The sequence below is a fragment of the Silurus meridionalis genome, chromosome 1 (genome assembly GCF_014805685.1).
Source record: "Silurus meridionalis isolate SWU-2019-XX chromosome 1, ASM1480568v1, whole genome shotgun sequence".
In the NCBI taxonomy this organism is placed as follows: Eukaryota; Metazoa; Chordata; class Actinopteri; order Siluriformes; family Siluridae; genus Silurus; species Silurus meridionalis.
The window spans coordinates 16419381-16435737 of record NC_060884.1 but is presented as its reverse complement, the minus strand read 5'-3'; the positions used below and the strand labels follow the sequence as shown (position 1 = coordinate 16435737).

The 16357-nt window shown below is 39.3% G+C and overlaps 1 protein-coding gene across 1 annotated transcript; it reads right to left on the bottom strand.

The window, feature by feature from the left end:
• Positions 1 to 285: 285 nt before the first annotated feature.
• Positions 286 to 15592, bottom strand: pbrm1l (polybromo 1, like). The gene is made up of 30 exons (XM_046858673.1): positions 15444 to 15592; positions 14619 to 14761; positions 12393 to 12490; positions 12081 to 12228; positions 11779 to 11931; positions 11523 to 11639; positions 11360 to 11428; positions 11172 to 11270; positions 10962 to 11047; positions 10590 to 10681; positions 10256 to 10472; positions 9951 to 10092; positions 9465 to 9553; positions 9077 to 9356; positions 8834 to 8939; positions 8010 to 8673; positions 7201 to 7412; positions 6587 to 6745; positions 4834 to 4991; positions 4473 to 4718; positions 4241 to 4386; positions 3996 to 4153; positions 3646 to 3829; positions 3320 to 3527; positions 2956 to 3157; positions 2718 to 2807; positions 2021 to 2185; positions 1476 to 1543; positions 1175 to 1388; positions 286 to 1080 (listed from the first exon to the last, which is right to left on the bottom strand). The coding sequence occupies exons 2-30, from the start codon at positions 14748 to 14750 to the stop codon at positions 917 to 919; spliced, it is 4866 nt and encodes a 1621-aa protein (XP_046714629.1). The 5' UTR covers positions 14751 to 14761; positions 15444 to 15592; the 3' UTR covers positions 286 to 916.
• Positions 15593 to 16357: the final 765 nt, after the last annotated feature.

Genomic DNA, 16357 nt, shown 5'->3' with positions numbered 1-16357 from the left:
ATATTTAATTTCTCAAATAATTTACCAATACGTTGACAATATTGAAATATTACGCTATTTTTTGTGTAATTAATTTTATTTAATTTTTTTGCAATTCATTCATTGACTGATATACTTTGGAATTGCTCAGTCAAAAAGGCAAATCTTCATCATCATAATAAGAATATTTATATTTGTGAACATCCAGACCCTCAAACTACCAGAAACAGCAATTTCTATCACATGACCCTTTCCCTTCCCACATATATCTATCAGCACAGCAACAAATTCCACAATGCAGTCTTATTTCATAAAATCAAATCAACAATTTATTATTTGAATGTTAAAATTTATGGGATAATAAATCAACTCACAAATACAAAGTAGCACTTTTTTTTTTTTATAATTTTACCAAACAAAATGACAAAATATTTCTCAATAAAATAAAGACAAACAAAGCTTATTCTGACACATTATAAAATATTGGTAACATACAACTGTTTTACAGTTAGTCCACTTGATGTGATTTTGTACCATAAATAAGACCTAAAAGTGGTTAAAGCCAGAACTTCTTTTCCATTAAATCAGTGTTTGATTCCTCTAGACATCCATTCAACTGGGATAGTTGTAACAGATGTATTTAGCTAAGCATTAGCATTTCATCTAAACAGTCCTAAAAGTTCATCAGGAACATGATTATCCATCATTTCAGTAGTTATAAGTTACCTAATGCATTTGTGATCATTCCAGTGCATCAATATGAAACCATATAAATGACTAAAATCTTATACATACATAAAAAAAAAGAAGAAGCGGACATTTTTATTGCTGTGGAACATACTGAACAATCAGCTGCTTTACAATTATATTCGATTTGGCTGAAGTATCGTCTTGCATAAATAGGGGGTCCTGAGTATCAGGGTTTTAAGTGTAAGGGTTAAAGGTTATACGCTTGGCGGATGCTAAGAGTGTCTCTCGTCATTAAATCTCTCAGTCGCCACAATGCGTCAACCATTGTGGTGTGAGCGCCTTTGCTTTTCAGCCAATGAGAGGGAAGGCGACTCTCCTGCTCTCTAGTGAGGCGAGAATCTTTCCTTTGAGCTGTAAAATGTAACAGTAAATATGTTAGAAAACAGAATTGTCATTTTAGAAACATCTTGCCATTTAAAAAAAAAAAAATAATAATACATCTCACCCTGAAGACTCTGGTCCCATTTGCTGATAGTGGGGCAATCAGCATTGAGCCCTTCTATATATTTCAGGTATGCTTCTGAATGCAGGAGGCGCTGTGGCCTGGGAGGCGGGGCTACGAACATGGGTGCGCCTTGTGGTTGGTGGGCAGACTGACCCAACTGACTCTGGCCTGGGTATGGAGGTGGAGCCACCTGCCCAGGGCCATATGCACCCATCTAAAGAGGAAACACCATTAGGATTACAGCTCACAACACAACTTAGTTTAAAAGTAGAGATGAAATAAAAGTGAATGTGATTTTCACCTGTAGCCCGTAAGGGTTTCCTGGACCAGGACTTCCAGCCATACCATTAATACCAGGTCCCATTCCCCCTGTAGAGAAAGAAGCAAGGGATGTAGCTGGCTAGTTACAATCATGTGTTTACATGTAAAATCATGTAAATGTTTTTTTTATTGGCATTTATGGATTTTGTAGCTTGACTGTGTAGCTGTGGTACATTAGTTGTTATTCTTTTGAAGTACAGCATCTAAATTAAGTGTATAATGATCTTTTACCACATGAAATTGATCATAATTTTTTTAATTCTAATAATACATAAAAAAAAATAGCTAAATGTTTGGTGAAACAGTTGTTTACTGCCATATGGAAAACCAGAAGCCATCATTGCATCAATGACTGACCCTCTGTCACAGTAAAAAGATCCCTGCCATGGAACTACCATTATGTCATCACTACCACCACCTGCAAATTTCAACCAAATGCAGATATAATTATCGTGAATGTTCCTTGCCGGAACATACTGGCCTCTGGTTGGTGGGTGAAGTTGCACACACGTGGATGCATCTTACCAAGAGGGAGCATACCAGGATACCCAGCCATGCCTGATGCATAGTAGTGTTGAGGTGGCAACGCGGGCACCCCCATGGGGTGAGGAGGTGTGCCACCCATACCCATCATGCTATCAGGAGGACCCTGCATAGGCATGAAGGGTGGGCCATAATTTCCCATCATGCCTTGGGTGAAAAAGGAGAAAACACAAAAGAATCCATGCATATGTGACATGCAAATGGGTTTGGTCATGCACTACAACATAAGACACTGCAATCTCGAGAGAGAGAGAGAGAGAGAGAGAGAGAGAGAGAGAGTAATACCAGTAAAGGCGTCAATAAAGTTATTAATGAAGATGTAGCTGTAATGCTTCCATGTGTGGAGGTTAATAAAAATAGTAATCATGCAAATATATCAATACAACAAGCATTATTATACTATTACATTCACAACAATGAAACTACAGTTGGAAATATGATTCAAAATATATGGGGCTCCTGAGGTGGGAAATGACAGGTAACTGATGAAGATGAGTCGTGGTATGGATAGGGTCAGTAGGTAACGACAGATGTGTAGGGTGCCCGGATGCTGCATCTTGATTGTCTTGAGGAGAGGGTATAAGGGGGGGTTTGCTGTTACCTGGCACAGGTGCCAAGGCTTGGTTTAGCATCCCCATAGAGCTTGGGGGAGGCACCATCAGAGACGTGACTGGGGTACCTGATCTCGGGGAAGAGGCCGCTTGCTGCTGCTGCTGCTGCTGGAGGGCCCTTTCTCGCTCTTGCTGTTCTACCAGTTTAGCTGCCCGCTCTGAAGATTCAGGATCATACACAATATTAAAAACACAAACTGATTAGGAAAGGAATCTTTGGTCTCCAAGCAGGAGTCCACGTACGTTTATTGTGTTTAAGAAACACTCGGCGGTCACTACTTAAAAAAAACAGAGAGTTGAATTTACCTTCATACTCTGACTTCTTAGTAGATTCCAGATTCCTCCACTCGGTACCCACTAGACGACTCAGCTCTCCGAAGGAGAAATCTGGGTGCCGCGCCTTGATGACAGCACGCATCTCGCTGCTAAACAGAATGTAGCCACTCATGTTGATCTTGCGCTTGGCTCCTTCTTTCTTGGACAGACCTTTCATCATCTTCGGCGTGGACTGTGTAGAAAAAAAGGAATGTGCAATAATCAACATGATGTAACAATTATTTTACTGTTAATCTTCACCTGAAACTCATGCTACATTTAGGTGTAGACAGTCACTGCCTATAATGTTCATGTGAAGGCTTAGTGTGTGTATACAGCTCAATGAGGTTAAGACCTGCAATGGTATGTTAGGAAGGTCCATATCGCTAGTCATTGAAGCCTGATGCGGGGTCATGGAGGGCGTTGCTGGTGCTTCGTCATCATCCTCCTCCATCTCATCTAGATCTTCATCCAGGTCTTCAATATCTGCAAATTTGGCCTCTAGCTCTTCAATCTTTTTATCCAGGAGGGGAGATGGCTCCTTGGAAGGCACAAGTGGCTTTCTATAAACGGAAGAAGCACACTTTAATGGCATAGCTCATATCATGTAGTCTGTACACGGAAAAAGCTATTACATATTTCTTATCTTGGCTTTGACTAAGAAATTAAATACTTAAGTACCTGAAGTAGTAGATCTCATCATCTACCACTTTGGCTGAAAGGGAAAATCGTTTGAGGCCTTTAAATTTTTTCATCTGCCTCTCACTCTCGATGTAGCGGCTCTCACACACGTGTACATTCTCCTCTACAAACTCAGTGGGTCTACAGGAAATAAAGTCCTTGAAGGAGGAGACAAAACACTTTCCTATGGAGAGAGAAGACAGAATACCAGATACAATTATAAAATGTAGCAGAACATAAATAATGACGTTTGTAGTATGTGGTTCAGATCTTATACTTTCTAAACATACCTTTATTGTTTTAGAAATCACTAAACATAACAGAACATACAGCAAAAGGAAGGTTTGTACCTAAAATGCACATCATAGGGGAGGCCTCCTCCAGGTTGCTCAGGAACACTTCACGCTGGTAGAACATCCTTGTGGGCTCATGTTCAGTCTCTTCAGGGTGCAGGAATACAGGCCCAAAGAAAAAGGGAACTCCATCCTGCTCCCAAATTTTTTCAATCCTGCCCATAATGACCAAAACAGAAACCTTCAGCAAGAATAGGTATGAGACTGAAAAAAAGGATGAAAATTAAATTTAATTCGCTTGCCTGCAAATTCGTGGCCGTATCAATCCATGCGATCTGATGTAGACACAATCACCCACTTTCAGCCACATGTTATTATAGCATAGCTGTTCGTAGTACTGACATCCGGATTCACCACTCGTCACTTCTACAGGAACTGCCTCCCTTCCCTGTAAGTAGCAAGTACAACAATTGTAAGTAACAAACACTTGAAATCTGACATGAAGCTGTCAATAGACAAAAACAATATACATACTTTTTCAATGAAGCTGCCATCAGCAACGTCTGCGATCTTGTCCTGGTCCCGACTTGCAGCACTGACAAACATCGACGCAACTCGGACTACAGGTAACGCTACATCACGAGTAATTAATTTCACAGAGCTTGGTGGGATTGTCCACATCTTGATCTTCTTGAATGCCTTGGTCCTAGTTGTGTAACGAGACTCACAAACGAAGACATCCTCAGGCTTAAAGCCTTCAGGCTGAAGCTTAAAATAATCCTGAGAGAAAAAAACAAACAAAAAAAATAAACCTCTTATGGAATGCAGGCAAACATTAAATTAATATAAATTTCTGCAAAAATACAAAGGGAACATTTTTGTTTCGTTTGTTTACCTTTACAAATACGACCATGCATTTCCCCAGTATCTTACTGAAAGGAACTTTGTTGTAGTAATCACTCTTGAAAACTTCCTTTTCCAGGAACTTGCGTGTTGCAAGGTGGAAGGTCTCGCCTGGTCGGTAAAACCAACAGCCATACAGCCACTGCTCACCTGCATCAAACAAACAAAGACGCCACATATGACGCATTTGGATGTGTATATATAGAAGATTAAATCACAATTTTAACATCAGGTTTCATTTCGTTTGATTTTACTTGATCCGCCTTGCAACTCAGACTTTCACTTCGAATTTAATGAGCTTAAGTTGACTTTATTTGACTCTAAAACAGGGGTGTCAAACTCAAATTCACAATGGGCCAAAATAAAAAACTGGGACGATGTCGCGGGCCAAACTCAATATTTATTGAAAAATTGACTGCAATTGTGCATGTTTTCCATCTCTCCAGATGTTCTGGAACCCTTTCATATGGAAACAAACTTTAGTTGTGCATAAATATTGAATCTGGAACAACCAAAGTGTAATATAATAAAAACATGAGAAATTACATTTAAAACACACATCAGTGGTATTCGTTTCTTATGTCTCTCTCTCTCTCTCACTCTCTCTATCTATAGACTTTCTAATTCCTTTATACAGGTAGTCGTCAACTTACGACCATTCAACCATTACCACCACAATCGCTAGCCGCGGCGTACGACAGTGCGTACCAGCTTCCCGGCATCATTTCACGGTACTGTATATATTGCCTACTCTACTTACGACCAAATGTTACGTGTTGCGACCGATTTGTCGGTCCCAATCGCGGTCGTAAGTCGACGACTACCTGTAATGTAAATCTTTTTTTCACAGGCCAACAACAAAACAACCAAAAGTAATAATAATTTCCTTCAATTAAAAAAAACAATCTTTCAGCTATTAACAGTAAATGCCTTGGAGTAGAAAAAGTGCATAAAGACATCATTCATTCAAGCTCAGTAGCTACACTCTGATTTACTCTGATTGGTTGAAGTCAGATACCTGCATCTCTTCTTAGATACAAGTGCATCATGTCTGGGTTTAGGCTCTGAGCTGAGGAAATCCTCAGGATTGAGTGAAGGTGTTCATCAGTGAGACTCCTGAGTGGTGTTTTGTTCATCTTCATTAAAGAGAACAGTTACACACACAGATATGTGCTGGTGAACACAGAGATTTGAGCAGCTTGGACACGGAGTTGGAGCAGTGTGTCGAGGAGAAAACATGGAAACTGTGCAGCACACACAGAGTCGTACTTTGACTCGAGCGTGTCTCTACACTGGAGTTCAATCGGCTCCATTGGGAGGTTGGTTGGTGCGCGTTCCACGTCAACTACAAACGGATTACTGAGCAGTTCAAATCTGCATTTCTGGGCTTCAAAATCGGTAAATCGCCGTGTAAATTCAGCGCTGAGTAGGCGGAGTTTTTCAGCGGTCTCGACTGACGCGCCCGCGCACTAAAAGCATTCTGGGATTTGGCCCACGGGCCTGAGTTTGACACCCCTGCTCTAAAATGTTCGCTGATGATATATAAAAAAATATATATAATCACTATAACCTGCCAATAAAAAGCAAACCATTCAAAACTTAAACAGTGTGTGTGTTTTGAATTCCAAGAATAAATTTGCGGTTGTTCTTGATGCATTATTGCAGTCTGTTTATTGTCTAATAATTAGTTGTGCAAATAAATTCTCAAGACCTACATTTGTTTAATAGGATTTTTCTTTACTCACCAGCCTCATCTTTCCATAGTTTCTCGATGCTTACAATGTGGGGCTGCAGGTTGGCTTCAGATGGCTGCACATACACATAGTCTCCTACACTGTAGGTGCTGTTCTCAAAGCTGCAGTCTTGGCTATAGGTGTTCTGGAGGCTCTCTGCCTTTTCTTTCTCTGGAAGAACAATCATTAATCAATGCAAAAACTTGCCGTGATTGAAGGCATTAGTGTCTCCATCATAAGAACCGTATTGCAGAGAGATGCACTATATGGCCAAATATTTTGTGGATTCTTGAGATCATGCCCATAACTTGGTGCAACAAAGTTGAAAGTACATAATTGTCTACAATGTTTTGGTTTGCTGTAGATGTAAAGTTTCACAACATAGCAACCATACAGCCCAAACATATTCCAGCAGCAAAAATAATGAACTCCATTGGAATGCCTTCACAGAAGAGTGCAGATGGACTTAAGCATTAACAGTGTGATGATAAGGATTAGGATCTACTTTATATTTTTACAATAATACAATAATCCATACAACATTTTAATAATAAAATAAGTTATACTATTAGTGCAATGAGTCAATGTAAGAAAACACAAAAAAATTATTTAAAAAAATGCCATACCTTTCCTGTCTTCTTCAACTTTAAGTCGATCTTCCTCTATTTCCTGAGGTAACTTTTCTCTCTTCTCCTGATCCACATCTGCATGTAGATGTCTGGAAGTGTAGCTCAGTGCTGGGGAGAGTAGGATCTCACCATTCTTGCATAGCTCATCTCGGATCTTCATAAAGAACTGCTGCAGCTCGATTGAATCCTCAAAGATCTCAGAGTCAGTTCTGTTGGCACAGTAGCTCATTTCAGTGCACTTTTTTAAGTATAAAAAAAGTTCAGAGGAAGCACTTTTGGGCTTATATTCTTAGCATGTCTAATAAGCAAATATTGTGCTGTATTGTATTTAAAATGCCCAATAAACATTTGTATACATTTTCCAAAACAATTTTAGAAAAGCATTAACATTAAAATAAATATCATCCAATTTACAGAAAATGTTGGCTCACTGATTAAGACTTCTGATCAGAAGGTCAGGAGTTCAAATCCTAGCACCACTTGAGGCCCTTTGAAGGGCACTTAACCCTCAACTGCTCAGTTGCATTAATATGATCACTGTAAGTCGCTCTGGATAAAGATATCTGCCAAATGCCATCAATGTAAATATACACTAGGACTAATGAGATAATTATTAATGTGTTTAAAAATAACTGGTCTTTAGCAATATGAAATAAAATTGCTAATCACAGTTATTTTCATTTATTTTTATTTATCTTTTTTTTTCTAATAAATTGTAAGAATTTCTCTTTGTTAACAATTAAAATCAACAGAAGAAACATAATGAGCAGTGAACAGAGAGAGACAGTTAAATGTCTGCTACTAACCTGTTGAGGCGCCTGGCTTTCTCCAGAACCTCAAAGAAATGCTCCTGAAACACATCCAGCCTCCGATAGCGTCCACGCTCAACATTGTTGCGGATTATCTCCAAGTTAAGAGGCGGGTCCTCCGAGTTGGCAGGGTCCACAGCGGGCACCTCTGCGAGAGAGTCACTATAGCAGCGGCCCTCGTCGTCCTGATGGCCCATCACTGACACAAAGAGGTTTCGAATGAGCTCGCAAACCAGTGGGCCTACGGCCACCTTAGATCCCATTCGTTCCTCCTTCTCGTCTTCCTCCTTCTCTAGGTTGCGGCGTGCATCGAGGAAGGCTCTGTGGAGCAGCAGTGCATCGCGGTAGATGAGAGACTCAGGCTCGTTGTATGTACAGGCGTTGTTGAACATGAGGATGAAATCCTCAGCCATCGAATCTATGTCCTGGTAGCGGCCTTGGACCATGTAGCTGCGCACACGCTCCATGTCAATAGGACGCTTGATAGCAGCATAGTAATCAGGCAGCTCAGAGCGTGACGGGAGCCGCAGAAACACCGTGCTCAGGCGGCGTCCACGGCTGTCTGTGAAACTGCGAACAGCTTCATAGAGCTCACTCAGTTTCTGCTGCAGGGACGACTGTGGACGGGACTTCTTGGGTGATGCAGCACCCCCACTTCTCCCTGGATACATAACAGATGGTAATAATAATAATAATAATAATAATGTTGACCACAACAACAACAAACACAGCAACGTCAATAATACAGAAAGCTCCATCACTATCACCATATAACTGAATTTGTGAGACTAAAACCAGAGGTTTTTTGTTACGTGACATACGTAGCTTGAGTTTGGGTGAGCCAACATCCTCCTCCTCAGGTAAAGGTCCAAGTTCCTTCTGCTTTTCCTTTACAATCTTTTCCAGAATGTTTGCATCATTGTAAACCTGTACATAGCAGTCAAATTAAAAACAAATACGCATTACCCTCTAACAAACAACTGACAAAATTAAATGAGAACATTATGTTTTCCTTACAAAAAAATAAAATAAAAAAAATCACAGAATAAAAATGTGTGCCCTACCTGAGAGCCTTCCTCGTTGTAGTGGCGAGCGTTGCGGAACATGAGCTTCATGTCGTTCATGAGAGCGTCGTCGCTGACGTAGCGTTCGGCGCGGATATTGCTCTCAATGGTGCGCAGGTCCATGGGCTCAACGATAACCTGGTAGTAATCAGGGTAGTCCTTCTTTAACGGCTTCACCATGAATAGGTCACAGAGGCGTCGGCCTGTACCTGCCTCTCGTGCCTCGGTCACTGCTGCATACAACGCTTTCATCCTGTTTTTCTTGGTGTTTTTCTTATGACTATGGTGTTGGAAAATTAATTATCAGATAGAAGAAAAGCAATCTTTACCAACATTATTAAATGGGAAAAGGGCATAAAAAAAATTTACAGATCACAATAATACCAACCTTTTTCTCTTAGCACTTCCTGTGTCAGGGGTCAGGGTGGAGAGCAAGTTGTCTCTTTCATCATCATCTCGAAGTTCTCTCCTTTTCAACTGGAAAGGAGATGAGCTCATTTTTACAGCAACACACTGTGATACAAAGTTCTATCACATGCGTATTGGACAAAACAAGCAAGGTGGTGTTAAATTACTTTAATGCTACATGGTATATCAAATAACTAAATAGTTTAGCAGCGCAAATGCACATTAAAAGCCACAATTGATGTCACTAAGCAACATTTCTATATGCAATTTATATTTGAATCATAATGTAATTGTACATTTTTGGTAATAAAGAGATACATATCAATTGTACAATTATGATGTTTAAAGACAAACCTTTTATCAGACAATTGTGTAAATCTGTAAGTACAACAGATTACGCTTCACATATAAAAGCATGTTTTCTCCGTTCATCATAAAAAAAAAAAAATATGCAATATATACGCACCTGCATTATTTGGTGTAATTTTTGAGCACGCTTATAAATGGCAGAATTGGGGACGTTGTAGCGTTTAGCATTCTCAAACATAACGTTAAGGTCCGATTCCATCTGGTCGACTCCCTCGTATTCCCCGTTTCGCATTTTTTCTCTGTGAACAACAGTTTAAATGATGTTACAGCGATTTCACCAGAAAACTAAATCAATCAACTTCCCAAAAATGCAGATGCAAAGCTCCACATCTGGTCTGGTGCTTTGGAGTGCAATGGCATTTTGATCACATTGAAGATATAGTTTACACTCTTTTTTAATACCTGATTTGCTGGAGAGAAATAGGGTGTTTGATCTGCTGGAAGTAATCAGGATACTCTCTACGTGAAGGTAGCTGGAGGAAGGGCTCAGCGAGGAGCTGACCCTGAGTGTTACGGCCCCCTCGGACAGCTTGGTACAACTGGAAGATCGGGTCCCCTGTAGCTAGTCGAGTGTGCCCACTTTCAGACTCCATCTCCCCGACATCATACCGTACAGAACCTGAAGTGCAGATGCAAACATATTATTTAAAAAAGAAATCTCTTAATGAACAAATAGTTTTTGATTAAAGACATTAAATATAGCAGAAAAAAAAAAGTCAGAAAAGAAAAAAAATACCTGAGAGAATGGAGTCTTCATCGCTCTCTGATCCAGGCTGCAGAGACATGGTAATAGCAGACATACGTTCGCCCTGAGCAGACCTCCGATTCCTGCCACAGATATCAGAGACAAACTATAAGCTCAATACATTTACTCTTCAATAGTATCTGGTCGTATCGTGTTGTATCAGAAGAACACTTGGGAATGGGGCACGACATGCACACCTACAATTTAATGTCACCGATGCACCTACCAGCACATTAATGGATAGTAGGGGGAAATCAGAGAACCAGAAATGAGAAAAACACACTTTCACGGACAGTAAACAGAGCGCAGGATCGAACCAGGCAGCTAAGTGCATCAAGATCAAAACCTGAGCATTAAAGATACCTGATACGGAGGCTGGATTTTGTTGGTTCTGCCTGTTCAAGTTCAGTCCTTCTCTGCAAAAAGACCTTCTTGATAGTGTTTGCATCCTTTAAACAGAAGAAGAGAACCTGTTACTCCAAACATGGAAAATAAACCAAAATTGGATTGTCCTGTTTACAGCTGGACATTAAACCTGATGTGAGGGACACCACTGATTTAAACAATAATTACCTTATAAACTTGTGATCCGGGTTCATTGTAGGCTTTGGCATTTTTGGTTAAAAGATCAATGTCCTTGGCCATTGCACTGATGGATTTATAATGTCCCATCTGTGAGGAAACGATAAAATATTATTCATTTTGCAATTTTTTGTGAAATTCTTTAACTGCAATGATTAGTGGTAATAGGAAACACACACCTGTATCCTCTGAGCTATGGTTCGCAAATCGATTGGCTCTTTAATTATGGCATAGTAGTCTGGATATTGCTGCATACAGACAAAAAAACAACAATGTTTAACATTATGTTTACCCCTAACAAACATATTGTAATTAAACAAAGATCAAAGCTAAATTTCTCACCAGTTTAGAGGGCAGCTTCTGGAATAGTTCACTGACTAATCTCCCTGAAGGATCAGTAGAAGACACAAGAGCCTCCAACAGCTGCTCTAGGACCCCCTTAATATAGTTAGGTGATATCTGAGCACAATTGAAGTGAGATGATGCAATAATTCAGCATTTGTGCCCAACATACACAGACGTCTTAACACTATAAAACATCTCATGTACAGTTTTTTCTCAGTTTTGACCTGGACAATGGATTACTAGGAACTTTTACCTCCTCCTCTGTAGAGACCCCAGGGTTGTCAGCGTCTTCACTTTCCTCTTCGTCCTCATCATCCTCTGCATCTCCTCTACCAAGAAGGCTACTCTTTGTGGCTAAAAACAAATCCCACAGCGTACATGCAGCCCTGAACTCCGGACTCTCAGCCTAGAATTGGGGGGGTTTGAGAAGACAATCAGTCCCAGTTGTACAATCTATTACAGTTGTACAGTAATAAGAGTAGATATTTATGTGCCTATAGGCAAAAATAAAACTCATTTGACACACAAAACAACCATAAATATTGTGAGTGCTACCGGATAGTAAGCTTTGGCATTGTTAATGAGTAGCTTAAAATCTTCAGAGAACTGCTCCGCATTTTGGTAATCTTCTGTCCTGAGCTTTTGCAGGATCTTCGTCATGTCAATGGGCTGGCTCACTACCTCGTAGTAATCCGGCTGATTCCTAAAAGGCAAACTAAATAACTAGAATCACTAGGCAAAGACCACCACCAACTATTCACTTCACTGCATTAGTTCCTTTAATGCCTGGAGCTAAAAATGTGTGTTTAAACATAAAAAAATAAAAATAAATAAATAAATCAACAATCTGTAAACACTTCCTTTTACCTTCTTTTTGGAGCACGCACAAACATCTCACAGATTTGCCTTCCCTGCTCATCTTTGTAGTCCCTGACTGTGTTGTACAATTCATTGCATATAGCAATCTGAAACAAAATCAGAACGTGGTTAGTCTCCAAGGTAATAACATATACACTGAAAAGACATCGAGAAACAGGGATGCAAATTTAAAAGACAGTGTGTGTCCTTTAATCAGTGATGTTCTGGTAAAATATCAGTGGGGGGAAAAAAGTCAAATCTAATCTGATGCTGATCAAGTGCTTTAGATCAGCGGTCCTCAAACCTTTTTTGCACCACGGCCCGGTTGAATGTCGGACAATATTTTCACGGACAGGCCTTTAAGGAGTGGCGGATAAATACAACACAATACAAAAAAAGATGGTATTTTCTAAATATAATAATAAATGTGAATCCACTGTGTTGATTATTTGTTCATTTTGCTTGCTTAGGGGTTCGAATTAAACAGTAATGTATTATGTGTCAGTGGCCGGAGCAGCCCCTTTAAGAAGGAAGCGGATGGAGGTAAGACATGTGACCAAGGCATCTTTACATGCATCAAGAGGGAGTCATAGACAGATGTGGCGGAGAGAATCCGGTCATTTTCAGATAATAAATAAAACGAAAATAATGTAAGTTATGCATTCTTTCTGTGCGGCCCAGTACCAATTGACCCACGGCCCGGGAGTTGAGGACCACTGCTTTAGACCACTTGATTTAAAAATAATAAATAAAAAAAAACATTACACACACACTTATAAAAGCAAAATAAGAATCAGAAAAGGTATATTGCCAGGTACAGCAAAGAGCACTTTACAGAAATAGGAATTAGTCTTGGTGTCAGGCGTAAACATATACACAGATACAAAATGTGTACACAGTATTTAAATAAATTATAATAAATCAATTCCATATACACAAAGTGGCTCTGCATGAGAAGGAGTGCGATTTAGGATGTAAAAGTGAAATTTACCATCCAAACATATACACAGAGATTAAATACGTACACAATCTAGAATAGAATGAAATAAATATTGTATACAGAAGTGTGAGTTTACATGAAAAGTTTGGAAGAAACGACAATAAATACTAGGGGTGGGATAAAAAAAATCGATTCACCAAATTATCGCGATTCTTTTTAAACCGATTTTGAGATCGATTTGTTTACCTCAGAATCGATATATATTTAATTATTTTACTTTTCCGGAGAGGTGGTGGGAAGACGTTACTGCTTTTTTAGAGGGCGTATTTTGTTGTTGTCTGTATTAGATGACGTCGTATCCGTTTTAAGCTGGCGAGAGAAATCAAAACCATGGCAGAGGCAGGGAAGTAAAGCTCTTTGAGAATTGTTTAACGGATAAAGACCCTGCTTTAGTCACAGAAAATGCGTCTAATATGGTTATCGCTGCCCAATTAACCGGCTTTTTCCATATTAAGTGCTACGCTCACACTCATAATCTGGCCTTCCGCTGTGGCGAAGTTACTCGGACGAGTACGATGCATCACTGGATTTCCAACAAAAGTTACTGGAGCTCCCTGTGCACAAACTTATAACAGACGTTTTATGAGATGGAATAGTGCCTATGACATGGTTGAATGTTTTCTGGAGCTACAGGCTGCAGTAACAGCTGCACTGCTCTCACCTGAGGTGAGGAAGAGAGAGAAGGATATTAGCACCTTGAGTTGGACAGCACTTTTATTTTAGAGAGTATTGTTTTTAGTTATTTTGTTGCACATTTAAATATTATATTTAAGTTTTTGGTACTTGAAAGTTTTATGGTTCAATGTTCTTTATGCTCTATGTATGTGTATGCTCCTGAAATAAAAATTCAGAAAGATGTGATGCATTGTTTTTGTTAATATAACTCATATACAGTCTCTTTAAGTGTATGATCAAGTATTTGCCATTGTCTAATCTTTATTAAGCAAACTAAAATTACAATTTAAACAATGAATCGCAATAGCTACAGAATCGCAATATGTATTGAAGCGACACAAAAGTATCGGGATAGTATTGAATCGCCAGATTAGTGAATCGTCCCAGCCCTAATAAATACCCTACTGTAATAAACAAATATAACGTTAAACATGCTGAGACTAAATAAGAACTGCTTCCCCACTTAATATAATTGATTCAGTTAAAGTCAGCCGAAATAGGGTGATTTCTTTTTTTCCCCAATACTGTGCATCTGGCACTTAAAACCCATTTGAACTTACTTGATCGACAGCAGTGGCATTAGAAGTCCTCTTCCTTTTCCAGCTACCGGCTGGAGTCGATGAAGTGGCATCGTCAAAGTCTCCACTCACACTGCTGGAGGGAGAAGCGATGCGTCGTCTCTTGGAGCCCATAGAAAAAGTACCTGGAGTCGTTTTCACAGACAGAGCAGCCTGGTTAGTAGAGGTTCAACTCCCCTGACCTTTGTGTATACTGTTAGAATGGAAATATGCCATGGTGGTTAATGCAGAACATCTAACATAAATAATATCAGTGTTTTCCTGAAAGGAGGAGAGAAGAGGATGAGGGGAAGAGAAGGGGGAAGAGAAGGGGGAGGGGTCAAAAACAAGGATGTCACTGGATGAATGATATGATGGTAACACAAGTGACACAGCTAGCTGTGTATGACCATTACTAGTGATTGGTTCATGATTTCTTGGTTGAGGAGATCAATTCTGCAGAAGGATCAGAAGTGAGGCTGCTGATTAGTCACTATGACACACATTTTCTTTCACGTGTGCATACTCTCTGTGGGATGCAGGTTGTTCATCGAGACAAATGTGAAGATAATTCTCGAATTATGACGAACATCTACGCTTTCGTGTTTTATTTCATTCACTCGCCTCCTGGGTTTCACTTTTCTTCGTTTGCGCTCGTGCTACACACTCCACCAATCCTAACACACTTCCCCTACTCTCACTTCTCAAACAAAAGAGCGCCCGGTCTACACCATTACTGTCCTCGCTTAGCACTTCTGCTCACTAACGAAGCCGAAAACTACATTTACTTCCCTCGCGTTAGAAACAAAACCCTTCACCGAAACTCACCCGTAAAAAATGTATGGTTTTCTTTAATCAGTTGATAATTCTCCACCACAAAACACAGCAACACCTACTAATGTTAGCCAGCGAGCTAACGTTTATTTTAAACCCCGCCCCTTTCCATCACCGGAAGTATGTTCAGCTAAAAGTCTTCACATTTGCTGCCTTCCGCATGTCGCGTATTCATGCAACCATTTATATGTCGTTTTTTCTTTCTTTTTCTTACAGGGTTTATAAAGGGGTTTCAGCAAAAAGGGGGAGTTTGTTGGTTAAATGTTTTTAATAATAATAGAAAAAAGAAGAAAAACAAGGAACAGATGCATACAGTTTTTATTGTCTCATTTTCTCATATCTAAAAGTGTACTTGCATTTACATCTTAAAATGGTATGATCTATTACTAATATTTTATATATATATATATATATATATATATATATATATATATATATATATATATATATATATATTAATATTTAACACATAATATTTTTATTTATCTTTTTATATTTTGTACAACCTTAATTCCAAAAAAAAATGTGTAAAATAGAGTATTAAAACAAAATGCAAGGATTTGCAAATCTCATGAATCCACATTTTATTCACAATAGAATATAGAAAAAAACATACAAATGATAAAACTGAGGGTATGTATTATTTAATGGAAACAATGTACGGTAATCTTGAATATGTTGCAGTGTGTCTCAAATTAGTTGGGACAGGGCCATGTTTACTACTGTGTAGCATCTCATATTCTTTTAACCATATTATAACTGAGGAGAGCAGTTGCTGGAGTTTTGGGAAAGGAAAGTTGTTCTATTTGTGTCTGATAAAGAATACTATCAGTTCAACCGTCCTGGGTCTTCTTTGTCATAACTTGCATTTAATCTTCTTTTTCTTTCGGCTGCTCCCATTTGGGGTC